General features: G+C 39.1%; 4 protein-coding genes across 4 annotated transcripts; 3 read left to right on the forward strand and 1 right to left on the reverse strand.

Moving 5' to 3' along the window:
• Nucleotides 1-338: 338 nt before the first annotated feature.
• On the reverse strand, nt 339-2,006 carry EAF01_008466 (uncharacterized protein; the record flags this gene model as incomplete). The annotated part of the gene is made up of 7 exons (XM_038916722.1): nt 339-436; nt 501-702; nt 781-943; nt 1,008-1,047; nt 1,101-1,557; nt 1,605-1,724; nt 1,896-2,006. The coding sequence occupies 7 exons, from the start codon at nt 2,004-2,006 to the stop codon at nt 339-341; spliced, it is 1,191 nt and encodes a 396-aa protein (XP_038768084.1).
• A 1,368-nt stretch (nt 2,007-3,374) lies between these two features.
• EAF01_008467 (uncharacterized protein) lies at nt 3,375-6,197 on the forward strand (the record flags this gene model as incomplete). The annotated part of the gene is made up of 6 exons (XM_038916723.1): nt 3,375-3,488; nt 3,539-4,499; nt 4,680-5,159; nt 5,220-5,543; nt 5,600-5,628; nt 5,688-6,197. 6 exons carry the CDS (start codon nt 3,375-3,377, stop codon nt 6,195-6,197), a joined length of 2,418 nt encoding a protein of 805 aa, XP_038768085.1.
• Nucleotides 6,198-7,332: 1,135 nt separating this feature from the next.
• On the forward strand, nt 7,333-8,623 carry EAF01_008468 (uncharacterized protein; the record flags this gene model as incomplete). Its single annotated transcript, XM_038916724.1, has 7 exons — nt 7,333-7,563; nt 7,621-7,647; nt 7,702-7,777; nt 7,836-8,158; nt 8,208-8,292; nt 8,356-8,493; nt 8,571-8,623. The coding sequence occupies 7 exons, from the start codon at nt 7,333-7,335 to the stop codon at nt 8,621-8,623; spliced, it is 933 nt and encodes a 310-aa protein (XP_038768086.1).
• Nucleotides 8,624-20,849: 12,226 nt separating this feature from the next.
• On the forward strand, nt 20,850-22,448 carry EAF01_008469 (uncharacterized protein; the record flags this gene model as incomplete). Its single annotated transcript, XM_038916725.1, has 1 exon — nt 20,850-22,448. The coding sequence occupies one exon, from the start codon at nt 20,850-20,852 to the stop codon at nt 22,446-22,448; it is 1,599 nt and encodes a 532-aa protein (XP_038768087.1).
• Between the last annotated feature and the right edge of the window lie 1,775 nt (nt 22,449-24,223).

A 24,223-nucleotide genomic window follows, 5' to 3' on the forward strand; every position in this document is an offset into this window, starting at 1 on the left:
AAGAGTATTGAATTATAAAAGTAATATAGTGACAAGTGATATTGATTTTTATTTACATATTCCTGAATACTAAATACACTTTTTCATTAGGCAGAAATCTATTTTTAGGGTTTTGGTCATATCGACTAAATCGGCCTCGGTACGCGCGAGGCTTAACCTCGGCGGCTATAATTCCGCAACATAATCAATGAATTCGATGTACCATCTTTATAAACGTCCTCCAATCATATTCAGTAATGGAAATGAACAAACTGACATAAATGGGCATGAATAAGCTAGAGAGATGCGCGCATCAAATGTAATGGCAACCCAGAAAACAAACATCCCACCAAAATCTTTCAATTGTCAATTGCAGCTTGAAGCATGCTGGAGTACTCTTCGAGTGTCATTTGCTCGGGGGCGCTACTAATATAAGCGGATTTACGGTATACGTCCACTATATCGAGTCAGTGGTTAGTTACATAGAACCAAAAAATGGATGAAAGGTGTTGACGACATACCTGTCGCCTTTAGATCATTCCACTGAGAGAGGATGGACTCCTGTGTGATGGTTTGTAAATCTGGCATGACCTCCGGGGAGTCTTCCTTCACGGCTGTATTGATATCTTCGAGATCGGTAGCGATGGCGCCCCAAGTTCCTATCATTTTCTGAATGGTGGTGATAGCCGGGCCAATCTGATTTATTACGTTTTGCAAGTCGGTCTGCAGAAATAAGAGAGTTAGTGATCTCAGAAGCAAAGAAATTTATTTTATAGATGGCTGGTGGAAGTTCAAGATTACCTGTATTAAGGTCAAATCTGCCACTAGCTGCCTGTCTGCCTTTAATTGATCCTGGTCGTCCGTAAGAAGGTCCCTGAGAGCATCTATTTTTGCTTTCATTTTGATGGCCCTATCGGTATAAACGCCGATAATGACAGCTGCTATGATAGGCCCAACTGGAATCCTGTAGGATTTTGAGTCAGATAGAATATCCAAAAACAGCCGAACAAGTCTGCGAAAGAACTCACGCCCAAGCGTATGTGGCTGAAGTTGCAGCAATAACGATATCTGGAGGTGTCAGTCTTTCTTTTCCCTGTTCGTTATTTGAAAGGAACGCATACCTTGCTCGTATTCGTCCTGATCATCGGAGATATCCTTGGTCTTGGTCTTAATGTCATCCTGAAGCCTCTGTATATCCCCACCTTCGCCGGTCAATTTGTCAGTGATTATCTTATTTCTAGCTGTAAGAGCCAGCTGATCGGCTTTTGCCAGGGTCTCAAAGTCTCGAAGATCTTGCACCACCTTGTTGGCGTCGTCTTGTAGCTTGGTAATGGATTTAAGTTGCGCCTTAACCAAAGAATCGACTATACTCTTTGAGTTTTTGATGAGTGTTTGGTCTTGGTCATCGTAATCTTTTTCCAACTCATTAAAAACGATTATTGTATTGGAAATGATGTTCGCATAGTATGAACCCGCAAATCTGCCGCCTGCTTTCCCGGCATAGCTATACACAGCATTGGACAAATCTACAACCTTTCGGTATGTGACATCCTTGAAGGTCACGCAATGCCCTTTGCACTTCAAACAATCAGTACCTATAGGCTTGGAGAGTTGGTTATACTTACAGCAGTGTAAACCACTAAAAGGGGGTCGATATATTCTCTGAGATGGTCATACTCGTCTGCATTGATACCTGTGTGGAGAAGATACTCTTCTTTCGACGTGGAAAGCAGGGCACCAGTCCACTATGAATTCATCATCAGCATTTTCCTGAGGGTATACGATAGAAATAACGAATTCCAAGCAAATTTAGAAGCCCTGTTGAAAAGGAGTGCATGCATTTCAAATTTCTCAACCATTACCTATGTGACCAAACCCGAGGCTAAATACATTGAATTGAAGTAGGATGGGCTTACGATATACTTGAGAAGGTTCGAGATATCTCCCTGACTCAAGGCATAGTTGCCTTTATCGTCGATCAGACCTTTTGGTTGAAGGATAGTCGGATTTTTCGCTGTAGCAGGCATGGTGTTTAAGTTTTGAGGGGTTATTAGGACCTTTAGACCGTCGTTTTTGAATGAGGTGATGATGTTTTCGTATTCTTGGAGTTAAATTGTCGAGCAAGAAAGAAGGATATGTCTCAAAGATATATGTTTTGGTCAAGTAACCTTATACTTCAAACATGTGCTCTTACTTCTAAATTCATTCGAATTTGCAAGACCACCCAGATACGGATCTCCGACCGGTTGTTCCAAATCTTGCACCTTGCATCGTGGAAAATAAGACAAAAAGGATGCCACTGACGAAATCCCAACCACGCCGGGGAAGAGAAAATACGACAATTGCAAGGGGAAGATGAATGTCGTTATCATTTTACCCCATGAGAACGTCACAAGAACACTTGAATATGCGAGGAAGAACAATCACGGACTAAGGTACATGAATACGCATGCGAATATAACTTAAAGAAGACGAATACATATTCATCCCATCAAATTTATGCTCCAAGGTGAGGGGAAGTTAGAATAAGGCAGTTGGATACAGATATTTACGAAGTGCATATTCTTAATAGCCTTTTTCGGAGCCAATAGAAATTCTAGATAGAGCTTATCTTCAAAAAATCTGCTCATGATCAGCTAGTATTGAATGCAACAAGACTGTTTTTGACTTGAGTGGCAAAAAAGATAGAAGCTAAAGGGTAGTATATATGGAGGAGCCTAAGAGCGTGAAAGGATACGGAGCTTGAGGAAAAATACAAGTTGAGAAGGAAATTTAACCGTTAGGTTAGTTGGGGGTTAGTGGGGGTTAGTGCTAAGGTTTTGTGGAGGCTAGCGGGGAACTGCAGTAACTTTAACCTTAACGAAACGTCACTGCATATGCAGAAAATGCTTGAAGTGTAACAGCGGAACGAGATGATCCGAACATAATAAAATAACCTTGAGTAGATCAAGAGAAAGCCTCCATCATTCTCTCATTCTACAGACATGAGTCATGACGCTATGTCACTTGTGCATGGCATACACCAGACATGAGTCATGACGCTATGTCACTTGTGAATGGCATACACCAAACGGCAGGATTAAATGAAATAGGTAAATCATACAGCAGCATGGAGCTAATGCATACATATTACAATTTAAGAAAGTTATTTGCTAAAAGGTTGGAAGCTCTATTATTGAGCCAAGAAGACTTCTACCATCTATAATTCATTACATTGCAAGCTATGATGTGATGCAAAACGTACGATACGAGTACAGCAGTTGTATTGCACATATCCAACTTTTGTAAGAAAGCTATTTTTCTCGAGTAACCATAGACCCTAAGACTTCAAATAAAAGCGTACTCACTCTTTGTGTCATCCAGGAAACGGGTTTTTACTTATCAAATCATTAAAAATGAGTTCCAGAAATTATATCCCGAAAACCCCCGATGGGTGGAAACAATATTCTGAATCGTACTCTCTACCAGACTTACCTCAGAAGTCAAAGCTGGTAGCAGGAAGCAACAAAGTAGGTTTCATGGACAACTCTCAGTTGCATACTTTTCTAATAAATCATAGTATCTTCAGCGAGACATATATGTTAATGCACAAACAGCTATTGAATCTAATGCTTCCAGAACCATTAATCTCTACGCAGACGTACTTGCCTTTCCATCTCCCAGCTTCACCATCACGGTTCCAAGATTTGGTGTCATCAAGCTTGTCTGTCGAGTTTTATCAGCATCTGGACCTCTTACCCTCACACTCAATCCAACAACTGGCGATCAAGCCGCCTTTCTCATTTACGGATCAACCTTCGACCAACCAGTTTCTTATAAAATCGGTACGGGTCCCCCTGTCCAGCTCGATCTTTCCCCAACTTCAGGCAACTTTGGAGCACAGGTATTACTCAAGGATGGATCGGCCACTACGACCTACTTGCGCAGATATGTTGACATTTCAATGTCCGACTCGGAGTTTGGAAAATCCTTGGTCACCCAACTGCGTATTGCGTCGATTCTATTCTGGATCAAGCCAGAGCTTGCACTCTCTTTAGCTTCCCATGTAGCTAGAGCAACTGCCTCATCTAGCAGTGGGGCTCTTCTAAACCTTCAAGCAAATGCTTTGGGACAGCAGATTTCAGCATCAGCTTTGACTGGGCCAAACATGAACTATGCACCAGTTTTGACTCTCAATACATACAAAATGGTTCTCGATGGGGCTATATCAACAACATCTGCATTTGAAGCCCAATACAATCGGTTCTCAGATCGCCAGGCTACCATTGCGGATCAAAAAGCTGCGTGGAGCGCCATGCTTAATCAAGCCAATGATGCTGTAAATCTCCAACAAACTCTCGTCAACAATGCCTTAGCCAGATGGGATAGCGCCACGGACATCTTGAACAGCGCAGAAGACACATTGAGGGCTCATCAGCTTGTTCTCAGGGACAAAGAGAGTGACTTCAGGCTAGGAGTCGAGATATGGCAAAGGGAGCAGGTTATCAACACAATTGTTAATGTATTCCAAGCCGTCATTGGTAGGTTTGTCACATATCTCTTGTTCCGTTAGGGGTTGTTTATCTTTGTATCCATAAACGGAATCCCCCCCCCCCCCCCCCCCTTTCGTCATCAATCCACATATGAAAATGGCAGAGATGAATTCTTTTTACATCGAAAATTTGTGCAGAAATTTACTGACGATCTTTTCTGCGTGCTAGGATTTGCACTCGCCATTGGTGAGATAGCAATTGGCAATCCCGCAGGTGCAGCTTCTGCACCGACCGCCGCTGCGTCTGCTGTGAAAGTCATCTCCGAGGCTGCAAATGTAGCAAACTCATTTGTCAAGCCTGAGACAATTAAGGCTCTCAAGAGTGGGACTGAGGCGATCTTCAAGCTATGGACAAGCACCAATACTACGGTCACTGATGTTCGAGCTCAGACTCTCAACAGCTCTTTGCCGAACATAAATTTAAACCCAGTGGGTGGGGATGTCTCAGGTGACGATCAAGTTAGTTCGGATCTTACATCCATTGTCAGTCTTGCAGCATGGGACGATTGGACATTACAGACGGATTCGCAGCTTTCTTTCGCTGTGGCACGTTCAATCAGGGGTGCAGGAGCTTACCAGCTTGAGTTACGTCGACATGCAATAGATGGGAAGCTTCTTGTCCAAGCTCGAGCTCAAGCTGTTAAGATCGGTAGGCATCTATTCAATTGACATCTCATGGTACCATTGTTGACTTTATCTGTTTATACAGGCCAAGAATATCTTCAACTACGGCTACATCTTCACGCGATGCAGGCCAATGCCTCTCGGCTACAAGAGCTCCTTAATACGTATCAAGGCGAGGAAGATGCTGCGATTGAAGCACAGAACTACTTCTATAACAGGATGTCAATGCTTCGCACTAGTATCATGATTTACATGAGAGATGCTGTATGGGCATATAAATACTATACACTAAGTGACAGCTCGATTGTCTTGAATCCCCTGAAGTCCATCCAGGAATATCAACAAGACTCGCAAATAATTATACAAGAAGTAACAACATGTAAAGAAAGATATTCGAGTGATTTTACACGTGAGTAAAAATCCCCAATTATTAAAAGCTTCAAACTTACTCTTATGTTCTGCTAGCTTTTGTCCCTTCTATCGAGACGAATGAGGTGAGTGAACCCAAAAAGACCGGCTGTGATAGATTTTTGCAGGCTGATGTATATTACAGCTACCACTAGACTATCATAATAGCGTTGTGACATCTCTCCAGTCATCAACAAATTCTGTTACGATAACGCTCTCGCCAAACATCGCGAATAGTAATCCCAATGCACATGACCTACCACCTATTACAGGGCCCTTTACTGATGGGTCACGATTTCGCGTCTTCGGTATGCGTGCGTTTCTTCTCGGCGCCAGACCCAAATCCTTTGGCACCAATAATAAGGCTCTGGTGAGACTAAGAATCTCTACCTCTGGGGTATACGCAGATGTGCAGGATGGTAAAGTGTATGGTTTCATAATCAAGCCTTTGAGTCGACCTTTCGAATATTTAATGGCACCTGATGGTACCGTCGACATACCTCCTATCAAGGACTCAATTATCAGAAGTCAGGATTATGTTGATCCTACGGCATTCGCGCAATGGACAGTGAAAATCGTCAATCCTCAAGACTTCGACTTGACCGGCTTGACAGGTTTGAAACTGTATTGGGAAGGCAGTGCTCATTTTAATTAGAGAAGATATTCATAAATGATGAATAGTGGCAAGGAATTTCCCCACTTCTTGTTGTCTCCTCCCTGTATTATCCGCAGCATGGCTTTACTTGGCTTTTCGTTATGTTTTTATTGATCACGAAGTGCGACAAGAAAACGGCATACCACAATCATTACAAATTTGATATCTCCAATCGAGTTGCCTGTGGTTTAGTTAGCTTGAATAGGCATTACAACATATTCAATTTCATCAAAAAACATTTACACTAAACATATGATTATTTTTCTTGCATAACAACATTCGTTATATATGAAGAACGGAAGAAAGCTAATCATGCAGCCCCTTTCGGAATGTAATAATCCATGGAGATCTCTGCAAAAGCTATTACTATACATGACATATGACGCCTTAGTTAGTGTACTGACGTTTAACTTGTTATCTATTTATCACACAAACAGAGCATCCGGACTTAATTATCCGAAGCTGAGAGAGATAGTATTAATTGAGGAGTGTGATGGGAACGTGGAGGGAGTGTGAAAGAGAGGGGAATGTAGCATTCTGTTATTACCTATGAATCATAGAGATAAAGTTTTCAACATCAATTATTCATATCGGTGAGTTATCAATTGTGTAGGGGGACTAATTGTACAAATGGAGCTACCAGCATGAGAAATGTGAGGAGAGTGAGGGGGGAGGGGGGGGGGTCTGAGGTGAAACTTTCGGCCAAGAAGAGGAGATTATGTGCTCTCGACCAAATCAGTAATAGTCAAGGAAAGGAGATCAACTACTCTTGACTAGATGCTTCTAGCCTTTAGCCGAGGATAGAAGATCTACCACTGTCGGGTGAGATCGTGTCTCATCCGTAACTATATCTCCACTGAACTACGGAAACCCATCGTTTATTGGCAATTTTCTCTGATGTCAACTGCATTCAAACATGAAAAACGTCATTCTTCACGCAAAACAAGTCAAATGTAACTTTCTTCAGCTGAAAATAATTTGCCAAAACTCTATATTATCTCATTAATCTGCGAATAGCTTGGATTGTAGTCTGCAAGTTCAGCCTATAAAGCACAATCAACAAATAGATAAAAGGGTCTAGACAGACTACATTCTCCAACACATTTTCTCATCACATTATTTTTCAAATCCAATTATGAGTCAAATCACTTTGCAGCCAGTAGGCCTTGTAGACGCCGAAAAGCGTTACTGGGGACAGAAGATTTCCACAAGTTCCATGGAGAGATTCAAAGATCTCAGTAGAGCTATCCCGCCTGACTTCCAGAACTATCTTTACATGATGGGCGGATCAAAATACTTTCCTTCGGGCTATCGTTCTTACAATGTTCCAGCTGCTGCCAAAGTCCTCTTTGCAAACTATAAAGCAGTGAGATCATACCTTACTCCAAGCTGTATGGTTTTTTCGACTAATTTGGCCGATTAGTTACAAGACATGGGCGAGAAAATTGATGTAGCACTCACTATGTAAACCAGCGCTGTCTATATACTAACTATCTGTCTAAAGAAAAGTGTTCTCCCAGCGTATGGGCGACTAAGAGAGCGTTTTCATAGTTACGCGACTGAGGCACATGGACATTACAGTACGCTATTCAAAACCACAAGACTATACCAGGATTAATAGATACTGATGCTCTATAGCCGAGGTCCTAAGCCTTTTGGATATAATTATGGCGGACATCTTGGGAAATCCGCCGTCAAAATTCGCAGATTGTCAGAATCTTCGTGTTATTGTCGAACCCCGGACAGATCTAAGTTTTCGGATGAAAGATAATGCTTCTGGAATTATCACGGATCTACTGAGGGTCAATTCGGTACTCAAAGCATGTATTAAGAATATCAACCAGAGCGTTGCCGACTTGAAAATATTTGTCGTGTTTACTCCTGAGGAGCAAAGGCAGGTTGATAAGATGAATATCACAGGTTTCGCCGAAAAATATGTTCTGTCAAAGCTGGGTTTTGAGGTGAGTCATTTTCCTTTGGATTTCATTGTAAAATGCTAACATTTCTAAGCCCTTAGCATCTTTGACCACAAGTAGAGTTCAAGATGCAATCAATGATATAGCACCTGCAATCACTGAGATGCAGGAAGAACTTGGTAAGCTTTCTTGATCCATATTAGAGGTAGTAGTCTAGTAAAACAACGTTGATGTGATCTCAGGCAGATGGGAAGCTATCAATAGTGACCTGCTTGCTATCGAAGACCTTATTAATGAGGAAGAGACGACCATTATTGAAATCATAGCCACGTTAGACAATGAGCAAATTCTTGAAAGATGGATGGAGCTTGGTGACATAGGTACGTTAAGTCGAAGGGTCTGATTCGTCATACACTTTCCATGAAATGAACATGTACTAATTTTGTATCGCAAATAGTCTGCTGTGAAGAAAATCCACAAAATGTCGAAAATCCCGATAATGAGGAGTGATAGGTACTTGATTTTATGGATGAAGAATATTCTGTACCGGTCACTAGGTGAAAAGGATCCAGTGGATGAGATGTAGGCCGTTTTTCGATGGTACTGTTTAGTTGTAGTATAACATGACCTATGGGGATCTTAGTCATATGGAGAAGTTGGTCAAAAGAATTATTGAAGTAATGAACTTTGTGCAAAGATAAGGCCGAGAAGCATAATTGTAGGAAAGTTATAGAATTAAGGACATGGATTGGTAATTACTATCCACCTACAAGAACACTTCAGTTCGTTTCCTACCCTATGAATTAGGGCCAGCCTTTGATTATGAAACCCTATTTTTCAGCTCGGCTGGCAAAAAAGCCTACAGAGGTGCATGCCCTTATTTTTGTCCCGCCGCTTTTAATGTCGAGGATTAATTTGTATGGGCAGAATGATCTGAGTGATGGTCGTAGAAGGATTTAATATTTGACTTAGAATGTATTCGGTTCGTTTTCTTATTTATTTAGAGAAATTTATAATATTGTTAAAATGATAAGAGTATTGAGGCTAATATATTTGAAGTAATATTGAATAATATTGAATAATGTTGAAAAATGACAGGGGTAGATAATAATGAAGATTTGTTGAAGAATTACTTATAAAGCTTTAAAAAGCTGCTTTATAGTCAATGTATAGTAATCTTGAAAGCATTTATCATTTTAATTTATTTCATAATCTTAAACATTCGATAAACCTTTTATTTATGTTTAGTAAGTATTATTTGATAAATAAATAAGGTCTAATAATTGAAATAAGCCGAAATAAATCGATTCGAACGCACCCTTAGAATCTAAAGCTAAGAAGACAGGGATAATAGAGAGAAAAGGTAAAGAATGGGGAGAAGGAGAGAGCCTCAAACTATATATATACATATGAGAAGTATTACGTGCCTGCTTTTACTTCAGTTAATCTCCACGAAGACTGGCTTTGTGATGGTCAGAAAGTTTTTGAATTATGAATACCTAGGTATTCAACAGAATGACTCACTTCTGGTGGCTTGACTGTAGCTCAATTGTTTAGCGATTCGATCCCTTTTCGAATTCTCTTTTTTCATCTCTTCATCAAGACATGTTAAAGGAGTATATCACTTGATCATATCTTTATGTATATAGTCAGAGCTTCTACATTTCTCTTTCTATTTCTTTCTTTCCTTTCAGCTTTAGATTTTAAGGTAGAATTGAATTCTTTTATAACAGCTCTTTATAAATACTTTAATATCTAATTATTAGTTATTTCGAAAGCACTTGTATATAATCTAGATGACAGCTTGTAATCGAAATGTCTTAAAAAACTGAATTAATAGGGTTTAATTCATTCTTAGAATTTATAATTATAAAATTATGATTCTATAGGAAGTTTTATATATATATATAATCGAGTATAATAATAGAACGACTTCGAACTTATTTATATTTTATTGTAATATTCTAATATATTATATTAAATTATGTAAATCTGTTTGTCACGGCGCCAACTACATGATCTGTAGTTGCCTTCGTGCCTCAGGCATTGACCACTAGCATGCCCTACTTTCTATAAGTGGGGCCTCACCCTCCTATAGTCCTTCTATTCTTATGATATAATGTAAGTCTTTACCTATACCTTAACAGTTTGTATGCGAATTGATTATTAATTTATTAGTTGTAATAATTTCTATATAATTGATTTGATATAGATTATTTTGTAATATAGCTTTTTGTAATATAAGCTATTTAATTAGTAATTATATCTATATAAAACTACATTCAAAGTTATTATTTTAAATACTTAAATTGTTGTACTTAGATATAAGCTATTATAATCTATAATTTGTATTTGAATTTTCTAATATAATTTGAGGAACTTTATATCTTAATTTATAAAAGGCTTATTTATACTTTTGTTATATCTAATTTATAAGGAAAGCTTAACTGGTAATATTATATACCTAAGGCTATAATATATAGTTTATATACTAATATTAAGCTGATATAATATCAAGTGGAGAGTTTCAATATTATATATTAATATATAATTCAAACTTTAGAATGAGAGATATACAACGGATTAGTTTTATTTAATTCTTGTATAGATAAATAATATTACAAAAGTAAGAGTTCTAGAACCTCCTGTTACGGGAGCTGCCTCTAGGGTCACGTGGAAGTGTCTAGAGTTCTCTCGAGGTGGTTTAGACTAGACTTCAAGTAGGAATTCAATAAGGTTGTAACTGGTTGCAATTCTCGTAACTATAGTAATGAAACTAATGATTGTTCTTGAGCACGAAGCTCTACATTGTAATGAAACCCATTCCCTTATATAGACCTTCGTACTTTGATCGAATCGTCAAGTCTACTCGACTACTCGAGTCGACAAGTCGAATCGACTTTCCTTCACGTGACACTTGTCCTCGTGACCTGGTAAGGCTACCGCTTATTTAACCTGTGCTTACTAGCTAATCTGTAACCTTTGTGCAACCTGTGCCTACTGTGGGGTAGGTGCCAATAAAAGATAGGTACCTATCTTTTAATCACTGCTTATTTATTCGGTTACCGCTATCTTTAGTTACCCTTTAATTCAACTGTCCCTACAGTGCTGTTTTCGTAGGTCCCAACACCAAGGCCTTAGGTTTATCTCATAATCCATGTTGCGGTGCGGGTACCTCCGTAACACTATCCCCTTCCTAGACTAGCGCTTGTCCCAAGCGTCTATATAGCGGGGTCTCCCCACCTAACTATACATTTTAAATGAGTGTTATTCTTTCTTCATTATGCCTCCTACACGAACAACCTCTATTCATGATCCCGCTTTTTTATCTAATCGTGTCGCCCGTTCTGGTAGCAAACGTGAACCTTGTGCTTTGTGCCTTCAAACTGGTCGTGATTGTTTCGTGGACGAGGATCTGTCGAAACGTTGTTCCGCGTGTATTCGTTTCAAGAAAGGTCGTTGTCATCCTGGGCCCGCAATGCCCTCTCAATATGATGCTCTGGAGCGACAGCAAGAGCAACTTCGCCTGGAGGAGGAGAAGGCTTTTGCTGAGTCGCAAGTTCTGTCTGCTAAATCTCAAGAATTGACGGCTCGCATTCTTCGTTTACGTCGTCAACAGGAATTCCTTCGCAAGCGTGAAAAAGAAATGATTCGCCGCGATCTTCGTACGCTGGAGGAACTTGACCTGGCTGAGGAGAATGAAAGGTTGGAGAAAGAGAAAGTCGAAAATGAAAAACTGGAAAAGGAAAAGGCAGGCGCGCCTGTTCCTAGTGGTTCTTCTTCCTTCGACTTCTTCGACCCTTCGTTGCCTCCGTTGTCTGACGCTGAGCTCGAGGCTTTGTTGGCAGATGTGGGTACTTCAGGTGGAATGCCTGTAGTTTCTCAGGGCAGCTGAGATCCTTCTTAAGTTCCCATGTGTTTTCTGAGTGTGGGTAATCCAACCATTTGATCAAATACTTGACCTTGCTTCTGACATATTTGCAATCTAGTATTGTTTCAACGTCGTATATGGCTTCTGGGTTAACTGGTTCGATTTCCGTAAATGGCGCATTAGGCGCTCCTGGTGGTGCTGGTTCGAGCAAGGATATGTGGAATACTGGGTGAATATTCATCGTGTCTGGTAATTTCAATTGATAATTAACTGTTCCTATTACCTTATCAATCTTGAATGGTCCTAGTTTCCTGTGGTCGAGTTTATTGCTTGGTCTTTTGGTTTTGATGTTTCGTCGTAGCAAATAAACTTTATCCCCCTCTTTAAGCGTAGGTTCCATACTACGTTTCGTATTGTAGTACGCTGCCGTTCTGGATGATATGAATCTTAGATCAAGAGCGAACTGCTCTTGTAAATCTTTTAGTTGTTCGACTTGTATTATTGCTGATTCGGCATTAACTTCTTGTGGTATCGGTGTTTGGTATGCTTTAGGATTGAATCCAAAGTTAGCGCGTGCTGGTGTTATCTTTGTGGTTTCCGTTTCCGATGTGTTATATGCGAACTGAGCCATAGGTAATAGTTCTACCCAATTGTCTTGTCGATAATTTACATAGCATCTAAGATATGCTTCCATTGTCTGATTGGTCCTTTCTGTCTGACCATCTGTCTGTGGGTGGAAGGCTGTTGATAGCTTTCTCTTAATACCCATGAGTGCTAATAAGGTAGCCCAGAATTTCGAGGTAAAGAGCTTGTCTCTGTCCGAGATTATCTCATCTGGTACTCCGTGTATGCTTACTATGATCCTAAGGAACACATATGCTAGTTGCTCAACATCCCATGTTTCCTTGAATGGTATCATATATGCAAATTTCGTTAGCCTGTCTACTATATTGAGTATTGCGTCGTACTCAATGCCTGTAGTAGGATCTTTTGAGAGTGGTAGTTTAACCACAAAGTCCCATGTAATGGACTTCCATGGCTGAGAAGGCATGTCTGGGGTCTGGAGCTGACCATACGGAGCATGTCGTGATGACTTGTTTCGTATGCAGGTGTCGCAACTTCCAACAACTTCTTCAACTATTGTTCTCATTCGTGGGAAATAACTGATTTCCCGGATTCTTGCAAACGTCCTTGCAATTCCTTGATGTCCGTGTGCCGGTAACCCATGTTGTTCCGTCACAAATTCCTTGGTCATTTGACTCGGAATGTATACTTTCCCATGAAAGTATATGGTTTCGTTTTCTATTGTGAATCCTGGTTCTATTGCCTTGCGTATGCGTATAGCTGTAGCATCCTTGTCGTAATGTGATTGTATTTGGTTTTTTAGATGGTTGTCTTCCAATATATGAGTAGCTGCAAGCTGTGGTGCATTGTAAACCAGTGATTCGCCTTCTTTCTTGAATATTGCGTATGATTCGTACGACTTATTTTCTTGGTATTCTGGTTTTCGGCTAAGAGCGTCGGCTCTAGCATTTTCTGATCCTTTAACATATGAAATCTTGAAATTGTAATTGGCCATGGTCTCCGACCATCTGACCTGTCGTCTGTTTAACTGCTTCGTTGTGGTGAAGTAAACCAAGTTCTTATGATCTGTGTACACTTGTACTGGGTATTTTGATCCTTCCAAATAAACTCGCCATTCTCTAAATGCATCGACTATTGCCAGTAATTCTTTGTCGTATATTTCATAATTTAATTCGGCTGGTGACAGTTTTCGAGAGTAGAATGCGATTGGTTGTCATTTCTCATTCTGGCCTGGTTGGCTCAAAACTGCGCCTATAGCGAAATCTGAGGAATCCGTTTCCACTATGATTGGCTTCTCAGGATCGAATGTTAACAGTATTGGTTCTTTTGCTACTGCTTGTTTGAGTGTATCGAATGACTCCTGTGCCTTGGTGGTCCATTCGAAACTTCCTTGATCCTTCTTGGTTAGGTTGGTTAAGGATGTTGTAATCCCTGAATATCCTCTAATAAACCTTCGGTAAAAGTTGACAAATCCTAGAAAGGACTGTAATTCTTTAATTGTATTTGGCTGCTTCCACTCAAGTACTGCCTTGACCTTATCCTTGCTCATCTTGAGCCCTTGGCTTGATACGGTGAATCCTAGGAACTCTGTTTCCGTAACGTGGAATTCACATTTGCTTGGTTTACATAGCAAATCGGCTTTGGCTAAACTTTCAAGAATGTTGCTGACATCTTTGATGTGTTGGACCTCGTTGTTTGAATATACTAGGATGTCGTCCAAGTAGCATATACAACAGGTGTCCAAATATTGCGACAGTACATTGTTCATAAGTCTCATGAAAGTAGCTGGTGCGTTAGTTAGCCCGAAGGGCATAACTTGATATTCGTATAGCCCGTATCTTGTCTTAAAAGCGGTTTTCCATTCCTCGCCTTCCTTCATTCTGATCAAATGGTACCCGTTGCGCAGGTCCATCTTGGTGAATATGGTAGCTCCGCCTAATCGATCTCTTAATTCCGTAGCTAATGGAAGTGGATATCGATCCTTCTTGGTAAGCGTGTTGAGCTTTCTGTAGTCCACAACTAGTCTCTTAGTACCATCCTTCTTGGGTACCCACATAGTTGGACTTGCCACTTGGGACGTGGATTCCCTGATCCATCCCTTGGCCAAATTGTCATCGATATATTCCCTGAGCGTCTTTAGCTCATCGGCTGACATTGAGTAAATTGGGGTGTGCACAGGCATCTTGCCTTCCTCCAATATTATCTCGTGATCCCATGGCTTGTGTTCTGGTAAAGCCTCATGGTTCTCTGGTTCCTTGAACACATGTTCGTATTTCTTGTACTGTTCTGGTATCATAGGCTCTTCTGCCTTGATTGCGATTTCCTGCCGTGTCGTTGGCTTCTGCATTTGTAGAGGAGGTGTACTGGCCTTCGCTCTTAATGGAGGACCCTGGACTGGGTGTCCTACGTCGCCGGGATTGTTCGCGTTCAACTCCCCTTGGCGCGTGTTCCGTCTCGCGGACGCCTTGAACGTGTCCTTGTGACCGTTCTTGCACTGATCGAATGTCACTGTCTCTTGTGACCAATCTATCTTAGGATTGTGTGCCTTCAACCATGGCATCCCTAAGATGATCTGTTGTTGGCCCAATGGCACAACGTCAAGCTGTATAACCTCTGAATGTTGGGTTATGTTCATTTGTACTGGTCGTGTCTCCTGTGAAACGTTCCCGTCAGATCCTGCTAGTTGTCCGTCAACTAACTGCAATTGGTAGGGTTTTTGTTTCTTCTGGAGTGGAACTCCCAAGTACTTTGCAGCTTCTGGTGCAATAAAGTTTCCTGTAGCCCCTGAATCTATCATGGCTTGCTGTATTTGTCCGTTTATTTTGACCTTGCAGTATATCTGTCCTGCTTGTCCTGTAGCATTCAATTGCTGGGTAACTTGTTTTTTGTCTGTTTCGTTGGATTGTTGGTTTCTTGTCTTTCTTTTCTTGGGGAACCATCCGGTTGCTTCTTTATCTGATCGATGGATTCCGCAGAATTCATCATAGCAAGCAGTCCAGCTCATCATCGCGTGATCTGCTGGTATCTCTTCCTTAATACATTCTTCCGTTACCGACGGTGATGGGGTTCGGTAGTACTCCTGTTCCCACAAGTCTACTGCATTCATACCCTCTTGGTTTCGCGGTAACTCATCCAATAATTTCCGGAATTCTTCACTGGTGAAGGTCTCAGTTTCTTCGGTCTTAGCTGGATGTTCCTGGGATACAAAGGTAGCGTTAAGTTGGCCTTTGCCGAACTTGGGTTTGAAGTTGCCTTTCTTTCCTCCTGTCTTCTTACTTCGGCAATCCGCTGCCCGGTGCCCTGCTTTTCCACATTCAAAGCATAAGTTGTTTTCTCGCCTTCGTCTTTTCTCTGGATCATCATTCCCGTTCCTGTGGTGCGTGGCGTCTAGTTCCATGGGGTCCCCGTAACTCTGTGTACTGTAACGTGGTCTACCCTCATTCTTGCGGTAGCGCCCTTGCCTATGATTTGTCTGAGGCTTGTATGATCGTTGGGTTTGTTTGTACCTGTATAGGCGGTCATCGGCATCGATGGAGCTTTTGATTAGTCCGTTCAAGTCATCGTCCTCCCCTTCCCTATCAAGTTCCAAACGTACTTCTGGTTTGAGTCCTTTACGGTAATGACTCATGATGGCGACCTTATCCCATTTAGTTGTCCCCGCATATCTTCGGAACTCCGTAGCATACTTCAATGCCGATCCTGTCTGTTTGAGGTTGAAGATCTTCTCTTCCGCTACCTCTAACTCATTGGAGTTTCCGAAGATCCTACGGATTTCTGTCTTGAATCCTTCGAAACTGTCGAAGATGGTTCTTGTGGGTTGCATGCGTTCCCTGTCGTCATGCTCGAAATAGTCGCGCAGGTATGGCTGAATCCATTTGCCTGCCTCGCCTCTGAGGTATGACACGGCCCAAATACTCTTAGATTCCTTTTCGGTGAACTTGTCTTGGTTGAATCTAAAATAGATTTCAAGTTGTAATAGGAAGGTGTCGAGTTCCTGTCGACTTCCTTGGTACTTGTCTGGTAAGGCAATCTTGAGTGTTTCGTTGATGGTGATCTCCTTGGGAGCATCAGTCATTTCGACATCATCGAAGTTGCTTGCTGGGGCCTGTTGGCTTCTGGAAGAACTGTTGGCTGCCATACTGGCGGTTGGTATTGAATCGGTACTTAAAGCAGAAAGGGTGCTCAAAGTGTTACGGGAGCTGCCTCTAGGGTCACGTGGAAGTGTCTAGAGTTCTCTCGAGGTGGTTTAGACTAGACTTCAAGTAGGAATTCAATAAGGTTGTAACTGGTTGCAATTCTCGTAACTATAGTAATGAAACTAATGATTGTTCTTGAGCACGAAGCTCTACATTGTAATGAAACCCATTCCCTTATATAGACCTTCGTACTTTGATCGAATCGTCAAGTCTACTCGACTACTCGAGTCGACAAGTCGAATCGACTTTCCTTCACGTGACACTTGTCCTCGTGACCTGGTAAGGCTACCGCTTATTTAACCTGTGCTTACTAGCTAATCTGTAACCTTTGTGCAACCTGTGCCTACTGTGGGGTAGGTGCCAATAAAAGATAGGTACCTATCTTTTAATCACTGCTTATTTATTCGGTTACCGCTATCTTTAGTTACCCTTTAATTCAACTGTCCCTACAGTGCTGTTTTCGTAGGTCCCAACACCAAGGCCTTAGGTTTATCTCATAATCCATGTTGCGGTGCGGGTACCTCCGTAACACCTCCTCACCGTACAGATTTCGATTTCCCCGCTAAAATCATTGATTTTTCAGCTTTTAAGATCCCTGTTTCTTTATTAAAACTTTATATAAAATAATTAAAATAATTTAAAATCGATTTAAAATTAATTTAATTATACATAAAAAAAGCTAGTTTATTTTTAAATATTTTATTTATAAAGTTATAAGCTATTTGTTACGAAATTCACCGTATAGTATAACCCTATAGAACTAATCCTAGTACTCCTCTAAAGTACTCAATCATTTGTGTGCTCTATATATCTAATTAGGCGATTTCATTATCTAATTAGGGTATATAAATGTTACGATGGATCAAGTAACAGGCTGTAGAATCACCAACTTATAGGCTATAATGGTATTATAGGCCTCGGTGATTCAACTGCAGTATACCGGGGGACACTAAGCACCTAAGGACGCCTCAGGCATGTATATAGTATTAGTCATAGAATACACTGAATTATAGGACATAGTTCCTAGGACAATAGAGTCCTAGAAAGAATAAGCAATACAGAGCACAGTAAGTAAGAGAGGTCTTGCTAGGATTAGTAAGCTCCCAAGGGATTAGCCCTAGGACAGGAAATAAGATAGAACGATAAGACTCACAGGACTAGTATCACGTGATGAACCATTCCATCAGTCCTACCGATTATTATCAATAAGATCAATAGGATCCCATTATTCCTACTACTCTCAATAAATAGGATCAATAAGACAACAGAGTGTAAAGGTCTATATAAAGGAAAGGGTTTCTTTACATATAAAGCTTTATGCTCAAGAACAATTATTAGTTTCATTATTATAATTATAAGAATTACAACCAATTATAACCTTATTGAATTCCTACTTGAAGTCTAGTTTAAACCATTTCAAGAGATCTCTAACTATTTCCATATGACCTTAAAAGTAGTTCCTATAACACTTTGAATACCCTTTCTGTTTCAAATATTAATTCAATATCAACCATTAATATAACAACCAATAATTCTTTCAAAAGCCAACAGACCTTAACAAGTAATTTCGATAATGTCGAAATAACTAATACTCCCAAAAAGATTACTATTAATGAAACACTCAAGATTACTTTACCAAACAAATATCAAGGAAGTCGATAGGAACTCGATACCTTCCTATTACAATTCGAAATCTATTTTAGATTCAATTAAGATAAGTTCATTGAAAAGGAATCTAAGAGTATTTGGGCTGTATCATACCTTAGAGGTAAGACAGGTAAATGAATTCAGCCATACCTACACGACTATTTCGAGTATAACGATAGGGAATGTATACAACCCACAAGAATCATTTTCGACAGTTTCGAAGGATTCAAGACAGAAATCCATAGGATCCTCGGAAACTCTAATGAGTTAGAAGTAGCAGAAGAAAAGATCTTCAATCTCAAACAGATAGGATTGGTATTGAGGTATGCTATAGAGTTCTAAAGATATGTAGAGACAATTAAATGGAATGAGGTTGTTATTATAAGTCATTATTATAAAGGACTCAAATCAGAAGTATGTTTAGAATTTGATAAGGAAGAGGAGAACAATGACTTGAACGGACTAATCAAAAGCTTCATCAATGCTAATAATCGCCTATACAGGTACAAACAAACCTAACGATCATACAAACCTTAAACAAATTATAGGCAAGAGCGCTACCATAAGAATAAGAACAGACCACGTTATAGTACACAGAGTTATAAGGATCTTATAAAACTAGATGTTATATACTATAAAAAAGGGAATGATAATCCAGAAAAGAAACGAAGATGGGAAAACAATTTATACTTTGAATATGGAAAAGCAGGGTATTGGGTAGCGGATTGTTGAAGTAAGAAGGCAGGGGGAAGAAAGAGCAACTTTAAACCTAAGTATAGTTAAAGCCAATTTAATATTACCTTTGTATTCCAGGAATATCCAATTGAAATTAAAAAAAATTAAAACCTTTATTGATAAAGAATTCCGGAAATTATTAGATAAGCTATTACAAAACCAAGAGGGTATGAATATAGTAGACTTATAGAAACAAAAGTATTACTAAACCTTATTACCTTTGGTAATAGAAGAATGTTATAAGAAAAAGATATCAGTAGATTATATAATGATAAACTGGACTATTTGTTATAAGGAATTCTATGAAATCCATTGATTAGATAAAAAGGTAACCAAATGGTTCTTTAAGAAAAGAAAGATAAGGAATCAATAATTCAATAAAACAAATAAAAGATAAGTTATTCAATAATTGAATGTTATAGGATAAACAGAATAAATATATTGTAAGATCAAAATAAATGAACAAATATAACAAGTTATAATAGATTCAAAAACTATAAGAAACTTTATTATATTAAAAACTATAAAATACTTGAAAGTTTTATTTCAAAAGAAACAAAAACCCTACCAATTGTAGTAAGTTGATAAACAACTAGTAAAATCTAATAGAAACATTTTACAAAAAATATAATTAATATAAATGAATATAACCTAATACTCAAAGATTATATAGTTTGACATTATACTATTAAGTCAATAATAGATCATCTTAGGGATACCATAATTGAAAGTATACAATTCTAGAATAAATTAATCATAAGAAACAATAATATTTGATTAATACAAGAACAATTACGACAATATATTCAAGGTATTTGTGAAACATAACATGCGTTAAGAAGAATTGAATATGAACAATACTAGTAATATAGAATATCTAGTCTAGAATCCTTTATTAAGAGTAAAGGCTAATACACTTCCTTTACAAATATAAAAGCTAACGATACAACAGGAAATCGTAATCAAGGCAGAAGAGCCTATAATACTAGAACAGTATAAAAAATACGAATATGTGTTTAAGGAATTAGAGATTCATGAGGCTTTGCTAGAACACAAGCTATAAGATTATAAGATAATATTGAAGGAAGGCAAGATGCCTATGCATATTCCAATTTATTCAATATCAGCCAATGAGCTGAAAACGCTTAGGGAATATATCGATAATAATTTGGCTAAGGGATGGATTAGAGAATCCATATTCTAAGTAGTAAGTTCAACTATATGAGTACCCAAGAAGGATAATACTAAAAGACTAGTTATAGATTATAGAAAGCTTAATACGCTTATTAAAAAGGATCAATATTCATTTTCATTAGCTATGGAATTAAAAGATCAATTAGGCGGAACTACAATATTCACCAAAATAAATCTATATAACAAGTACTATTTGATTAGAATAAAAAAAGACAAGGAATAGAAAACCACTTTCAAAACAAGATATAGACTATACAAGTACTAAGTTATATCGTTTGGACTAACTAATATACTAGCTACTTTTATAAGACTTATAAACAATATATTATTACAATACTTGAATACTTGTTGTATATACTAAGTCAACTACCCCACTTTCCGACCACCCCCTCTTTTCGACCACCTCAAAAACCACACCGCTTTGAGTAATTATAAAATTTATACTTTGAATAACTCAACAATGCTTTAATCAATTGATTTGAAATTTTGATATTATTATAATTGTGATATGAAGAATAGATATACTGAAGAAGATATCGCAGAGGCTCTTAGAGCGATTACAAATGGAGCAAGCATACGAAGAGCTAGCTTGGATTATGGTGTTCCACGTACCACACTTCACGATCGAATATATGGTGGAGTTTCGCATCAAAAAGGCGCCCAAATACTTCAAAAGTTATCTCCAATTCAGGAGAATCGACTAGCAGAATGGATATTAGTACAGGAAGCTCTTGGTACTAGCCCTACACATCGTCAAATCAGAGAGATGGCAGAGCACCTCCTTATTGTACGAGGGGAGGATCCCTCACTTGGAAAGAAATGGATACATAGCTTTTTTCGAAGGCATCCTAATATTGGAACTAAGAAGCAACATCAAATCGATTCTGCACGAGTTTCAGGTGCTACATCTGATATTATTAAGAAGTGGTTCCGGAACCTCGCAATCCCTGAAATCAAGGCTATTAAGCCGGCCAACAGATGGAATATGGATGAAGCAGGTATAATGGAGGGTCAGGGTCTTAATGGACTAGTAGTAGGAAGCACTGATCGAAGATTTATTCAAAAAAAGCAACCTGGATCTCGAATTTGGACCTCTTTTATAGAATGCATTTCAGCCAATGGAAAAAGCATTACTCCCCTTGTAATATATAAGGGAAAATCAGTTCAACAACAATGGTTTCCAACAGATTTGACTCTATTCAAGGGTTGGAACTTTACCGCTACAGAAAATGGATGGACTACAGATGCTACAGCTTTAGAATGGCTGAAAAAGATCTATATCCCTCAAACTACCCCTATTCAGCCGGAAAATTCAAGACTCCTCATTTTGGACGGACACGGAAGCCATGAAACTACAGCATTTATGTTAGAATGCTTTAATAACAACATATATCTCTTACTTCTCCCACCACATACGTCACACGTACTACAACCACTCGATTTATCTGTGTTCTCACCCCTAAAAAGTGCATATCGAATCGAACTTAATAAATTAAGTCTATTATCCGATTCCTCACCAATTGGAAAGCGCAATTTCCTTTCTTGCTATCAGAAGGCTAGAATAGAAGGTTTAACTATTCAAAATATCAAGTCTGGGTGGCAAGCTAGTGGTCTTTGGCCCAAAAATATGGCTAAACCTCTTATGAGTCGACTTTTGCTTGAAAATAGCAATAGAGAGGTTTTATCACTTAATCCTGAATCTGATGATGATCCTATTCTTCAATGGAATATATATTCATCGTTTATTCAATGGAAAACCCCTCAAAAAGGAGCCGATATCAGAAAATATAGAGATATAATGATTCAAGAGAAGGAGATCGATTTGCCAACACGAAGATTACTATTTCGCAAGATTATAAAAGGATTCGATGCTAAGGATTATGAACTCTTAGAGGCAGAGAATAAGATTAGAAAGCTAGAATATCAATTAGATGAAGCATTACCTAGAAAAAGGCGAAAGGTTGTGGTATCTCCAAATTCGAAGTTCGCAGGGATTAGAGCTATAAGGCGTACACAAATTGAAGCTGGAGATCGTGAAGATGAGGTAGATGATAGCTCTAGTGCTATAGAAAGTGATTCTACAGGCGATTTCATTGAAGTTCAATAGTTATTGAGTTATTAAAGTTTTAAGTGTAGATAATATGAATTTTTTAGGTGGTCGGAAACAGGGGGTGGTCGGAAAGTGGGGGGGTAGTTGACTTATTCGATGAGGATTGAGCAAACAGTTTATTTATGGATTCAATTCTTTCCAAAACTGCATCAGATTTGTTGGCAGATTTGAGGACAGATGAGTTCGTGTTGCTGGCCCATTGATTGATTTGAGTAGAGGCTGAGTTCATTGGAGTACTTGACCCTTGACTAGCTTGTAATGGGGTCTCGATGTTTTTCTCCTGTTAGGGGTTCAGAAGACTTGCAATATTCATTTCTGTGGGTTGAGCTGAACTCCCTGAATAATGGCTTTGGAGTTAAACTAGTGTGTGTGCGTGTTACCAGTGTGGAATTTGGGTGGCTGGAAATCGTCTAATGATGAGTATCGCATTAAAGTAATCAGATTCTCCTAACGGTGGGTGTAGCTTTGTATCATAGCGTGAAATTACACGTTTTGCAACCCAAGAAGAAATTTCGATGGTGGTGGTGGAGTATAGAGAAGGAAAGTCTTTTCAAGAAGTTTTTGAAGAAGGAGGGTACATGACTACAATGGCTGAAGTGAAAGGAAGGAGGCTCGTCACTCTAAGCGTGCTCATAACTTCCTACTTGAATATTTAGGTGGGCAGCTGCAATTTGCAAACATCTGTGTTACAATACCTTGACCTGATCAGATCCATCCTCTTCAATTATCTTGTACAAGCTTCCCTGATCAACATACATTCTCAATCCGCCCCTTTCCCATTTTAAGACTCTCCAGGACGGTCAGTCAACTTCATCTACGTATTTAGCAGCAACTTTTTTATCTGGTTGCACCAAACGAATCTGATACCTATCTCCTATATTCACTATTGCATCACCTCTCATCTAATCTTCTACTCTTCCCCTCTCTCACAATTGACACCTTGGAACTACCACAGGATACATAGATAGAATGCATCAAACCTACACGCGCTTTCAATCGAATGATATAGCTGAAGTTTCCTTCTGTGCAATGTTTCACTTTAGCGACTTCAGTCTAGCTTCACTCCATCCCAACTTCGCTTCACTCTATATTCACTTCAAACTCGCTTCCTCTTATGCTCCCTAGTTTCCCAATCAAATCGCGTCTTCCAGATATCAAAACTTTTGTTGCATATCTACAAAATATAGATCTCACGATACCTCTTGAAAATAACCTCTCACACCAAAATGAAAAGCTTCATATTTTGAATTTGAATTTGAACTTGATGAAGAGAATAAGAATTCCAATCTTGTCTTTCCTCTTTTATTTTTTTCCAGTATATGGAAAATAATGTTTTGTAGTTATTTCGAACTTCACTTTGGTAAGTTCGCTTCACTAAAGCTCGCTTTATTCAACGAAAAATATTGTTTCTCCCTATAGATTTAGGATCACTAGACACTCTTTCAAAAGCTCTACTGCAACTACTGCAACGAAATTAAGAGTTCTTATTTAAGTTGCGCAGGTAGATAAGGTGAATAAATAGAATAGTACTGAAGACTTTCCTCAAAAATGTCATTCTTCGAAATTAGAGCACTTTCACTTCAATTTTACTTCACTTTCCCATCTTCAATCGGATCACGCCCGCTGAAAACCCTCACAGATATAAGGAGATGCACGAAAATGAATACCTCCAAATTGGCCTAGCAATGATCATACTTACGATACATACCTAGTCCAATGATCGCTCAACACGGAAGAGCGTCGTCGAGCCGAGGAAACCTCCTTATGAACAA

Source organism: Botrytis porri (genome assembly GCF_014898465.1).
Source record: "Botrytis porri strain MUCL 3234 chromosome Unknown BPOR_011, whole genome shotgun sequence".
Taxonomy (NCBI): domain Eukaryota; kingdom Fungi; phylum Ascomycota; class Leotiomycetes; order Helotiales; family Sclerotiniaceae; genus Botrytis; species Botrytis porri.